Here is a 12,455-nt window from a genome sequence, read left to right on the forward strand (position 1 = left end):
ACCTGTACGTCACTGCACCTGTCAATCACATGAATCGGCAGCAACCTTAATTGACATCCGCCCCCCCAGACTCAATAACGACACAGTTGTTAATACAAAAATCTGTTTATTTGTTGCGTACATTTGTTGTAAAGTCTGTAATCAAGTTGAGTTTAGAGCCTGGATTTAAGTATGTACTGAAATAAGCTTTCCAGTTCCACAGGGTTTAACCGCGTGCCCTCAGACCGGGTGGACGTGGTCGTTAGGCTCTCTTCATGGCGCGGGCCATGAGGCAGGCAAACACCGTCATCACCATCTTAGGTTTGACCTCCACTAGGTCCTCGGGCAGCGCGTACACCCGGGCGCCAATTTTCCGGGCCATTGAGATGGCGTACCTGGGAACACGAGGACGAGAAGAACGATTTTAAGTCCCTCTAAATCTTCTTACAATAATTCAAATGATAAAGAAGTGAGTGAATACTTTGCATTGTTGAGTTTTTCCTCTTCAGTCAGATCTTCTGTCTTCAGCAGGTCGTATCTGATTGATCCGGGCTGAATGGCATCGATCAAGTCCAGAACCGGCATGCTGGTGCTGATAGACCCATCCTACACACACACACACACACACACACACACAATGCAACTATAAATACAACAGTAATAGCAAAGGAAGCCATCAATATCAATAAAAGGTCATAGTATATGATCTAGTACATAATGTGAATGTTAAAACGATGTCATAAAAATCCTGCAATTAAAAAGTCATAAAATAGTATGTCAATAAAAGGCACAATATGGTATGACATAACAATATTGTAGATTAGTATATCTCATAAAAAGGGATATATTGTAAATAAAAAAACACCAAAATGAAAAAAAATCAATTAAATACTAGCTGAATTACAGAATAAATGTCTGTTTTGTTTGCTGGCTTCATTACATGCCAGCTGACGTGTGTTTATGTGTCTCAGTACCTTGAAGCTTGAGATTTTGGGTTTTCCGGCCTGTGTGAGCATGTCGTTGACCCAGGTCACGATGGTGTCATCCACCACCTTCTGGCCGTCGCCCAGGTCCTCCAGGATGTTCAAGGTGTACCTGAGGGAACACTCTGCGGTCAGTTCAGCCCCACAACACCTGCTTTCAAAATAAAAGCTTCACCTGCCAGGGTCAATAACATTTTTTTTAAGGTATTATTTTATATCTGAAGGATCTGCATAAAATGCTTTTTAATACTTTCTAAGATATTAAGATATTTTGAATCCAACTTTTTTTTTTTCCCATTACATCTTTTGGTCCAACGTGTTTTGACTTTTTGGAGAACATTTTTTTTTTTGTATTCAGGCTTAATAAATCAAAGTGTTGCTACCTCCTCATAAGCTGCCAGAGCAAAGCAAGGGTGAGGGTTCGATTCCCAGCGTTCAGGTCCTGACCTGCGATTCCCACCAGGGAGAATTTGGCCTCCTTCTTTCCCAACTCCACTGCGTAGTTACAGTTCTCCAGCTGCAACGGACAGATGTGTGTTACACTTATTCTAGTTACATTCGAGTTGTATTTCATGCTACACTTTCTTTCTGCCTTTCTCAGTGCGTCCCAAACTTTTATTTTGAAGTTTTATGTGTGAAAGTGTGAAAGTCCCAGTTTGATTTAGGACATTAATCTTCCACAATGCAATGCAAAAAGGTCACAGAGGAGCTGTGAACAAAATTACTATCACTTGCAGGAGGTGCGACAGCTCCAGAAATATCTGAAAAAGCTCAAATACAGCACACACATCGTGTAATTTCCTGTGAAAAGCGTGTTTTCTATAATAACAATTCTTTGGTGTGTGACCTGTTTGTGTCCGACCATCACACACACACTTGAACTCAGCTGCCGTACCTTCTTCATGTTGCTGCCCAGTTTGGAGTAAGGAGGCTTGTTGACTTTGTCCCAGTCCACCGGCACCTTGATCTTCTCGTACAGCTGGAAGATCACCAGGGCGTCATCGATGTCCCTGTAACAAACGCGTACGTCACATGTGGCTGTTCATCATCTGCTGCGTCGCCCCGGGCCGAGGAGAAGAGTGAGTGTCCTCACGCGTAGAGGTGGTTGACTCGAGGGTTCACCCCCAGGGAGTTCATCCAGTTCCTGAAGGTCCGCTCCTCCCTGGTTTCACCTGAAAGAACATCAGCTAGTTATGAATGAAGCCCAAACTGAGACATACAAAAGATATACAAAACAGAACAGGGTTGCATTGTTGTGTTTAGAGTTAAAAACACCATAAAAATGGAGGTTGTGTATATTTTGGCACAAGGTGAGCGATGAATAGATAAATTTCTCAAGATGACGTTTGTAGAAAAAGAGGTTTGCAAGTCGAAAATGGCCTCATATGGATCAACTCACCTTCGATGGAGCTCCAGTCGATGTCCTGGTTCTCTGGTTTCTTCAGAGCCGGGTACTTATTGAACAGATTGGCCACAAAAGCCAAGTTCAGTTTGGGGTTGCCCCGGACGACGTCTGTCGGCATGACGAACTGCCGGCATCCGAGCCGGTCGGCTTCATCCAGCATGCACTCGGCCCGCTTCAGGTCCTCTTTCTCCTGCAGAGACGGACGACCACGTTCATCTCCCGCTCAGATAGATCAGATCAGATCCCAACCTCTTTTTATTATTAGCATTTCTGTTTTAATCTTTGTTTTTTCGTTATAATTAAATGAGTTCCACATCCACCTTGAAATGTTTTCGGTTGAAAAGCATGAAACAATTTGAGTTTGTAGTGATAATATTATATTTAGGCCTTTATAATTACTGTAACATTATTATAGTTCTAATAATAGCTGGGCAGAAAGAGTGTCTCACCCTGACTCCCGACATGTCGATGGCGATGGGGGGGATTCCGTCCTCGTCTCCTTTGGGTGCCACCTGGTTCAGGAGGTTGTAGTACGCCTTGGAGTCCTGAGACACACAGTGTGGGAGGAAAAATGATCGAATCCGTCTTGTTCTTTTAGCGTTTTAGTGTTTCATTTATTTAGTGAATCTGACTGACTGGTTGTCATCTGATGTTTGAGATTTTATTCATATTTTAAACAGATTAATCCTCTTGTTGACTGTGGAAAGTGACACTAAGCTGGACAGTGACATGCAACAGTCTCCTATCATGTCATTATTTGTGTCAGCGTGTGTGATGAGAACCTTGATGTCGGAGCTGAAGTTATTGATTTTGCCGCAGCCGGCCTCCTCCAGGTGATAGTTGGCCCAACGCAGCAGCAGTTCCTCGGGGGAAAGTTTCATCAGATCCTCCAGACTTTCTCCGTCCCGCAGCAGAGCGATGAGTGCTGAACACACAGAGTGTTCATCAGGGAGCTTCAGAGGTGCCGCTAAAACGGATTCTGTTACCTTTGGACAGAGCCAGGCTGTCCGTTTCCTTCCTTTATGCTAAGCTAAGCTAACTGTACAGACATGGGAGGGGAATCAGTCTAAATATCTAACTCTCAGCAAGAAGGCATCGAAGTGTAGTTGACATCTGTAATTCTGTTTTGGTTGTTCAAGGTTGAATCAAGATGAACACACACACACACACACACACACACACACACACACACACACACACACCTTCATTCCTGCTGAGCTCGATGTCGGCGAACAGCCCGATCTTGATGACCTGCCACAGCAGACCCAGGACCAGGTGCTGCCGGCCCTCCTTCAGGTCCTCGGCCCCGATGTTGACCACGTGGCAGCCGATGGCCGACGACGAGTTGAGAGCCAGGTTGAGGTTCTCCTGTTGGAGCGAAGGACACGAGGCCGGACGTTAACGCACGCGCAGGGCGGAGCAGCGGTACGTGCGCTGCGTGACCGAGCTGAGTCCGACATGTCCTCTCTCACCTGGATGGTGAAAGGTGTGAGCTTCTTCTTGTTGATGGTTCTCTCGTCGATGGTGTCAGGGACCGAGAGGTTGATCATCTTACTATCAGGTGAGAACATTTTAACAAGATATTTATCAAATCCCACCGTTTACAGGTTGACAATTTGGGAATTACAGAGTTCTTGTTCCAACATCTTTACTCTTTGCAGTGAATATGAAGCTACAGTCAGCAGACGGTGAGCTTAGCTTAGCACAATGACTGGAACCGGAGGGGAACAACTAGCATAGCTCTGTCCAAACGTAGAGACCAGACAGCAAAAAAAAGGCAACCTCCAAAATGTTCAAAAAGTCCCACAGGAGATTTTCCTACAGTGAACGTACCAGAGAACGATCCCGTCTCCCATGGCGGTGAACAGGGCGTCGCTGTTGGCGTCCATCGGCAGAACGTGATTGCAGTCGGCATCCTTCTCCAGAGCTTTGTTGATCCAGTTTACAAAGGCCACTTTCTCCTCCTCTGCAGACAAAGGAAATACAGCAGCGGGTCACAGACAGACGGCAAAATAGTTTTTTCTAGTGTAACTTGAGGCCGTGCGTGTGTGAGACCTGAGTACGAGTGCTGGGTGCCCGACTGCTCCGAGGTTCCCGCCACGTTGCAGATTCCCTCCTTTTTATTGATGGCCTTCCTGAAGGTCTTCGCCACCTCCGTGCTCTTCAGCCCTTTGACGATCTGTCGGCAGGCACACAGGAATAAAGAGTAATGATGGTTCTGTGTTCACGCTCTATCTGTATCCCTTGTGACCTTTGACCTCCCGCCGGACTGACCTGGGTGAAATCGTCGAAGGTGAGCTGGTCGCTGGTCTTGGTCAGCTCTTGGACGATCTCTCGGACCCGGTAGCCCGGCAGCGCCAGGTTGGCGGCCCTGAAAAGCTCGGTGAGCTCGGCCTTGCTGATGAAGCCATTGTTGTCCACATCTGGAGAAAGGATGGAAAGGTCAGAGGTCGAACAATGGAAGCAGACAGCGGTACACGTTTTTGTTTTGTTTTTTTAGATTTTTTAGATGTAGGAATAGTCAACATAAAGTTACAGCTGAAGGGTTAAAAATGGGATTACTTTATTTAAAAAGATACATTATTGTGTGCAAATAAAACAATTGAAAAACACTAAAAACAAAAACAAATGGACACAGTGCCAGAAGTGTTAACAGGTTAACAATGTGGTGCAAACCCTTAAAACCCACAATGCAGCCTGTTTTGCACATTTCTGAAACACCATTTGTTTGGTGGTTACATCGCTTACCGATCTTGGCGAAAGCTTCTCTAAGATCCTCCTGTTCCTCCGGAGAGATCGGCACTGGCGTCGTCATGTTGGAAACCTGAACCGGACACAGAACAAAGCAAGTCAGAAAAGGAGGAACTTGTTGTCTCCTAAAGTTGTGATGAAAACGGTTTCTAGTTGTCACTTCTGCACGCCTCGGACTTCCTGCTCGCGGCTGCGCTTCCTGCCTGATGGAGAAGTGTTTCTTTGTCTGTTACCGCTGCTTGTAATGAGATCTGCTCTCCCTCAGGTAATCTGCACTGTGTGACGTTGAGTCCACCACTCACAACTTTGTAGAACACTCACGACTAAATAATTGATCCCCAGCAGAACCACTGCTTTCCAAATTGTATACTTTTTCTTTTTTAGGTTATGCAATGAATTGGGACATAATAGAACTCGAACTAGAAAAGCTAAACTAAATGCTGAAGCAGTAGAGGCATTGCTTCGGATGGTCTTGCTTTTCCTTACCCAGAATGCATCACTCAAACATGCAAGATATAACGTGCTAATCGGTGGACGTTGGGGTGCTGGTAACTGGATTAGTATACCTTTGTACAGAGCGAGGCTAGCAGTTTCCCTCTGTTTACAGTTTTTATGCTAAGCTAAGCTAACCGGCTGCTGGTTGTAAGGTTGTGTGTTGTCACAATTTTATGATCCCCACAATAACTATTACTTAATGGGACAACTTTATGTCTTTGTTCAGGAACATGAGGTTTCCACATCAGTGAATTTGGGGTTTTTAAATAAACTGAAGCAACTGTGAGTTTTAACATCAACTTTTTGTGTCTGATGAAAGGAAAACGCTGCATATGAGGAAGAGTGAAGCAATTCTGAGAAGTAGGTAATCACATGACACGCGGGGCATTTTATTTCGGCCTGTGGTGATTCACTCAGCGCGTGTGGGGCTGTACATCCTTTTTAGGAAAAGACAAATGTGATGGAGGAGGCCCTTAAACTACGCCTGAGACCACAAGGAAGAATGACTTCAACCTTCGACACGGAATGAAACCCTGACGGTGACACGTGAGGACAAATTAAGAAGTGATGGTATGTTGCAATGTACCGAGAGATCTGTTCCGCTGATGAAAATGTGAGCAAAATATGCCGATGTGAGTGTAGTCCCCTGGTGACCTGTGGTGATACGGGTGCTACATGAGGAAACCCTCAGAAATGGGATTTATTTGAACTTAATCAACGGGATAAGACTCAAACAGCACGACGCTCTCAGTGGAAAATGACAGCAGCACAAATCGTTTCTCCTTCACTTCACTGTGAAGTGAACCGCGACCCGAAACCGTCGGATCTGTGAGCCAATGAGAAGAGAGCAGTCCGCATACATGAGACGTGTCACTTCCTCTTCTGCCACCAAAGTATAAACAGCAAACAGGGGGCGGCCTGTACTGTTTTCACACTCTTTTAGAATGTTACAGGGGGATCTAAAATAGGACTGATGTAAAAATGTCATCATGAAGGTCTGCTTGCTCTTCTGAAACAACAACCTGTAGCTTTAGTTCGTATTCTCCATTCTAAAGAGGAAAACAGATCACTGGTTGCTGCTCAGAACACAGTGAATATCTACATTTGAGTCATGCAGTGACACATTGGTACCTTTATCCCCATTTATTTTTATATTTTATGGCTTTGTTTTTTCTAAAGTTGATTTATTAAGATGCTGCTGGATCATTCTTACTGTTGGTTGGTTTATGTTGGCTTAAAAGTTGGTTGGTTGATTGAATGTTACATTAAACTAAATTCACTGCAATTTAAGATTATTTTGACTATTCCTTTTTTATAATGTATATGAAATGTCATATGTCCTTGTTATTACTAATAATTTACTATTTTCCCAAAATCCAGATGTTCAGTTCATTGCCAAATAGGACGCAAACTGGGAATAAAAAAAAAAGTTTAACTGAAATAAATTCAACAGTTGGAGCTAACTTTCAGCACGTGTGCTAAACAAAATCTAACACCTTTTTGCAGCATGTCGTCGGCTGGCTTGCAATACAGCAAAGTGTGAATGACTGCATCAAAGTACAGATGATCACAAGTCGATTGTTTGGTTTCAGATGAAACCGACATTTCCAGATAAAATATATGGGACTTAAAACTTATTACACAAAATGTTTTTTCACGCATCACTGAAAGATCGAATCAACTTCCTTCAAAATGTCCCCAAAATCAGTCTAATCAGATCATTATCGTTATTCTCTTCCGTGCATGAGGACAAGAGTCTATTTTTTATTAATTTAACATAAACATGGATGTTAAAATGCGCTTTCCCTCTTGCATCCTGATCGGCTTCAGTTTGAGATTGATTGAAAGTGTCTCTGTTGTCAGTAAAACAACAATAGCGGTTACTTGCAAACTTTGTTACATAATATATTTATTCTTTCTGTTTGGGGACGACGTTCATTCCTTCATGTTAAATGTTCATATTTGCACACGTGGCTTCCTGAACGTTACTTCGGCTCTGCTCTTACTTTCATCAGGACATTTAAATGCTCAGTTTAGGCTTTAAAAGTAAGAGACGACATTGAGGCTCTTTTCTAATTATGTTTAAGGAACAAATGTTCCTTCTCTGCAGGGTAAATGTAGAGCGATGTAGCACCTTTCTCGTCTGTCCGCCGTGGAGATGCAGAAATGAAACTCGGCAGCTGAAATCAACTAGTAAACACCTTTAAACATCCACTTCTCATCGGCTCTGTTTGTGCCGATTTTAGTCAGATGACTCAGATTGACATTTAAAAAGGTGCAAAACTGGAGAAGCTCGGCTCGTTTACTTTACATTCGCGTCCATGGCAACAAGCTTCCCTTCTTTGCAGCCATTTGTTTTATTCAATTATCTACAATCGTTCTATTGTTTTAATTGACTACTTTTGCATAGTAGCACCGTAGAATTCATGAATTCTTCGGATGGTTACGTTCTCAACTGTACCAGCGTTGTTGTACTTTTTCGTTATCCTCCATCGCACCGGTTGTCTTATTCTTGATTACCGTTCTTTAATGGTTGTATTCATGCATTTTATGGAGATTTTCTAGTGTGGACCCTGGGAATGAATGATTTCATTGTAATGTAATGTAGAGCGAGGCAGTGTCCCTGAGAGGTTTAGTGGTTTGTGAAGCCGCCTGGTCCTGAAACAACTAGTCCATTAAATCCGATTCGTCAAATGAATTAACAGTTTTGATAATTGTTTCATTAATTAAGGGGAAACGGTTGTTGGGTTACAGGAGGATTTGTTGCTTTTCTCTGTTGTTTTTTCTACTGAGGATATTTCGGTTTAAGACAAAACTCTAAAAGTCGCTGAATGACATTGAAACAGGATTGTCTCGGAGCAGCGCGGCTTCTCTCCGCGGCAGTACGTGTACACGTCCTGAACCTCTCCAGCGGGCCTCAGTCCGGCTCGAGTTTGATTAACTTCATTCACAGGCGTCGAGGTACAAAGGACCAACGCAACGCAGTCCTGAGCTCGTGTTGGAGTCTCTGGAAGGATTTTGTAGCAGTTGAAATGAAGCTAACCGCAAACTTCCCGTTCAGCCCGCTGCAGTGGTTTAACTTCTTCTTCTCCCCTGGAGGCCTCACCGCCTCCAACTGCTCTTATCTTTTTTTTTTTTCGTTGTGCAAGCGTGACATGATTTCAAACGAGCACAAAGATGTCTAACGTATGTTTGACACCTTTTTAGTGTTTAGCACAAAGCGGTCATGATTTGGTATTATAGAAATGTAGATTTAATGCAGATGATATAACGATTGCAAACACACTCGGTCTTCCTCTCTCGTTCTTTTCTGCCGTCCCTCATTCGTAAAAACAAAAACAGCCTCTCAGTTGTGTCTCGCCGATGCCTTCGGGAAACAGCTGTGGGTACCACAGGCAATCTGGCCTCACGCTTAGTTACCTGAGAGGTGCGTCGAAGAGGCTGGTTGTCTCAGGGCGGGGAGGACTGTCAGTCTCGCTCTGTCTCTCTTCCTCCTCGGGTCCGTCTGGCTGCTGAGCGGCTCGCTGCTTGACAGGCGTCGCACTGAGTCGCCACTGAGGGCAGTTCCACGACGCTTCTATTCAAATCTGCAAGGAAGGAAGTGACACGCAACCCATCAGAAACAGGAATGAAAGAGGTTATGTCTTTATATGGCAATGCACGCTGTCTGCTATCGGAGGTGACCACCGAGTGGAGGATGGAGACGTGTTTTACCGTTTCAGATTAGTCATCTGGGGTACGTTTAGATGTGACAAGATCTAAAAGACTCTCGGATCACATGAGGTGGGGATAGAGATTAGATCCATAATTCTGATCAACTCACTGTGGCAATTATTTATTTACTATCTAAGTACAAAACGGTTTGCCGGTGAGGGAGTTACTCCTTCTTGTGGCCTTGTGAGCAAGTAGTTTTACATGCCAATGGAAAGGTGGACAGAAAAGACATGTAGAGGACTGTAGATAGAGGACAAGTTGGACACGTAGGTGTGAAAGGTCATCAGAGACGAGGAGGTGAATACGGGGGTCAGACAGGTTGTATTGAGGGAATGCTGGTAAAAAAGACAAGAAAGCAAGTCAGTTAAGGGAAAGAATGAGTGAGGCAGGAGGGTGAGGCTGGATGGATAAGAGACGCGAACGGGTGATTTCACACAACCTTTGCCAATATATTTGTGTATATTAGTATATACAGTATGTATTAGTTCCTTTATGGGATATTTAATTATAATGTTACAAGACATCCTTTATTCTCATCCAACAAGCTTCCATTTAAATTAAGAGAGACGGTTTTAGAGTTGACGGTTGCTATGACGGTTGCTAAGGAGTCCGTTGAACCGGAACCCACAAGGTAAAGGTCTCCGCATTGAGACATTGTTAATTGTTATACCGTCAATTAATTCTAATAATTTGACATTAATTAATAAAATATCAATTTGCATTAGCTAAACAGTAGTTTCAACTACCGTTGCCAAGTTGCGGAGTCTGGTTTGCACGTAAGCGTAACAGCGTTGGTTACTAACAGGCTGCAGTTTATGCTTTCTATATCATTATGTGGAGTATTCTGTGTTGTGGTATTATGAAACATAGATCTACTTTAAGTAACGTATAACTTTGGGGCTTGGTTTCGGTCAGCATTAGCACCAAAATCAGCATCAGCTTCAGAGGTTGAGTAAATACACTCAATAGAGTTTAAATAGGTGGTTAAAAACACGGACAATGCAGTTGAATAAAGCAAGACATCCTTTATTCTCATCCAACAAGCGTTGGATGGTGTATTGTAGTGTATTTATATATACTACAATACACATTTTACTAATATGTACATAAATAAATACATCAGCTTGAAACACATTGGGAGAAACATTTTTATTCAGCTGTAGGTACCATCGTGTATCTATAAAATAGAAAAACGTCAAGTGTCGATGACGTAGTGGTAAACAAACGCTGAGCCAATCGCAGAGAGGCAGCGCGGTCAGCTGACGGAAGCTTCCGGGTTTTCAACGTCAAGTGTTTTGTTGTCAAAATGGCTGGACACGAACGCCATCTCTTCTCTCCGTGTATCTGCGATTCAATGAGGTGAACCTCCGCTCACGCAATATCTCTCTTCGTTTCTCTTGTTTTTAAATACTAAGAATCCCACAGAGAAAAAAAACGTAACCAGCTAACGCTAAGGCGGCTAATCGCAAAGCAATACGTTAGCTTACGTCTTTCGGCAAAATTCGGTTGTTTACGGTGGTGTCACGTCTACTCACAGCCCGTTAACAGTCCTCCTCCTCCTCCTCCTCAGGCTGCTGCGGTCCCTGTTTGTGCCATGCGTCTGCCTCAGCCTGGTCCTGACCCTCGTCCTGCTGCTGCTCCTGCTGGGGATCCGAATGTGGATGCAGGGCCGCCGCAGAGCCCGCCGGGCCCGGAACGGCAGGCCCGCGGTGGCTTTCTTCCACCCGTACTGCAACGCCGGGGGAGGCGGGGAGCGGGTCCTCTGGAGCTCCCTGAGGGCCCTCATGAACCGGTACACGTTATGTCGTTATGGCCACCGGTGATGAACAATAAAAGATACTATTTTCTTGGTCAGATACACATTGTGGTTGTCATCATAAACACAATGAAAGATCAGGTCTTGAGTCTTGATACCGGTGGAAAATATTCTTTTTACACCACAAATTAAATATTTTAATGCTTTAACTAAAAAATAAATCACTGGAACTCCTCCCTCGTCTCCCCAGATACCCTAGCGTCTCCTTTGCGGTCTACACCGGAGACCAGGGGGTGACCGGCGAGCAGATTCTGCAGAGGGCCCGACAGCGCTTCAACATCACGCTGCCTCGACCGATCACCTTCATCTTCCTGCGCCACCGCTCACTGGTGGAGGCCGCCTATTACCCGCACTTCACCCTGCTGGGTCAGAGCGCCGGCTCCATGTTCCTCGGTAAGGCCGCCCCCGAACGCACGCGCGGCTTGTAGCGACTTTGTTTTGATTGACTTACATTGACGCTGTGTGAGTGTTTCAGGCTGCGAGGCGCTGATGACCTTTGTCCCCGATCTGTACGTGGACTCGATGGGCTACGCCTTCACACTGCCCATCTTCCGTTACCTGGGAGGCTGCAAGGTGGCGAGCTACGTTCACTACCCCACCGTCAGCACCGACATGCTGTCGCTGGTCAGAGAGAGGATCCCCAGGTTCAACAACGCTGACTTCATCTCCAGAAACACCCTGCTGAGCGCAGTCAAGGTGGTTTACTACGGCTGCTTCGGCCTGCTGTACGGCCTGGCCGGCTCCTGCAGCGACGTCATCATGGTGAACTCCACCTGGACCCTGCGACACATTCTGTCTCTGTGGCGCTCCCCCAGCCGCACCAGCATCGTCTACCCTCCCTGCGATGTCAGGGCCTTCCTGGACGTCCCGCTGGAGAAGAAGAAGGAGGAGGAAGTGGAGGAGGGCTGGGAGGAGCTCGGACGGGAGCTGACTGGTGAAGAGGAAGGAGCCGGGGACAGGAAGTGCCACGCCATCGTGTCGGTGGGTCAGTTCCGCCCAGAGAAGAACCACCGGCTGCAGATCCGGGCCTTCAGCAAGCTGCTGGACAGGAAGAAGGAGGAGACCGGGGGGCGGGAGTCTCTGCGGCTGGTGCTGATTGGTGGATGCAGGAACCAGGAGGACGAGAAGCGGGTGCTGATGCTGCGGAGGCTCTGCCAGGAGCTGGATGTGGCCGACCGTGTCGACTTCAAACTCAACGTGCCCTTTGAGGAGTTGAAGAGAGAGCTGGAGGAGGCCACCATTGGTCTGCACACCATGTGGAACGAACACTTTGGTATAGGTGAGCACTTAAAAAAAACCAGCAGAATTTGAC

At 45.4% G+C, this 12,455-nt stretch overlaps 2 protein-coding genes and 1 long non-coding RNA gene across 3 annotated transcripts; 2 read left to right on the forward strand and 1 right to left on the reverse strand.

Moving 5' to 3' along the window:
* Nucleotides 1-89: 89 nt before the first annotated feature.
* Nucleotides 90-11,060, reverse strand: lcp1 (lymphocyte cytosolic protein 1 (L-plastin)). The gene is made up of 17 exons (XM_040202041.2): nucleotides 10,863-11,060; nucleotides 9,034-9,200; nucleotides 5,116-5,191; nucleotides 4,642-4,790; nucleotides 4,423-4,546; nucleotides 4,201-4,333; nucleotides 3,840-3,921; nucleotides 3,570-3,735; nucleotides 3,150-3,292; nucleotides 2,817-2,912; nucleotides 2,362-2,557; nucleotides 2,056-2,134; nucleotides 1,858-1,972; nucleotides 1,346-1,479; nucleotides 954-1,074; nucleotides 461-585; nucleotides 90-374 (listed from the first exon to the last, which is right to left on the reverse strand). Exons 3-17 carry the CDS (start codon nucleotides 5,180-5,182, stop codon nucleotides 242-244), a joined length of 1,863 nt encoding a protein of 620 aa, XP_040057975.1. The 5' UTR covers nucleotides 5,183-5,191; nucleotides 9,034-9,200; nucleotides 10,863-11,060; the 3' UTR covers nucleotides 90-241.
* LOC144388763 (uncharacterized) lies at nucleotides 5,302-6,311 on the forward strand. Its single transcript, XR_013453000.1, has 3 exons — nucleotides 5,302-5,383; nucleotides 5,933-5,973; nucleotides 6,059-6,311. It is a non-coding gene; the product is annotated as an uncharacterized LOC144388763 (long non-coding RNA).
* LOC120834188 (GDP-Man:Man(3)GlcNAc(2)-PP-Dol alpha-1,2-mannosyltransferase) lies at nucleotides 10,535-12,454 on the forward strand. The gene is made up of 4 exons (XM_078091425.1): nucleotides 10,535-10,686; nucleotides 10,898-11,119; nucleotides 11,334-11,536; nucleotides 11,619-12,454. Exons 1-4 carry the CDS (start codon nucleotides 10,634-10,636, stop codon nucleotides 12,452-12,454), a joined length of 1,314 nt encoding a protein of 437 aa, XP_077947551.1. The 5' UTR covers nucleotides 10,535-10,633.
* The last annotated feature ends 1 nt before the right edge of the window (nucleotide 12,455 follows it).

This window comes from Gasterosteus aculeatus, chromosome 16 (assembly GCF_964276395.1).
Source record: "Gasterosteus aculeatus chromosome 16, fGasAcu3.hap1.1, whole genome shotgun sequence".
NCBI classification, from domain to species: Eukaryota; Metazoa; Chordata; class Actinopteri; order Perciformes; family Gasterosteidae; genus Gasterosteus; species Gasterosteus aculeatus.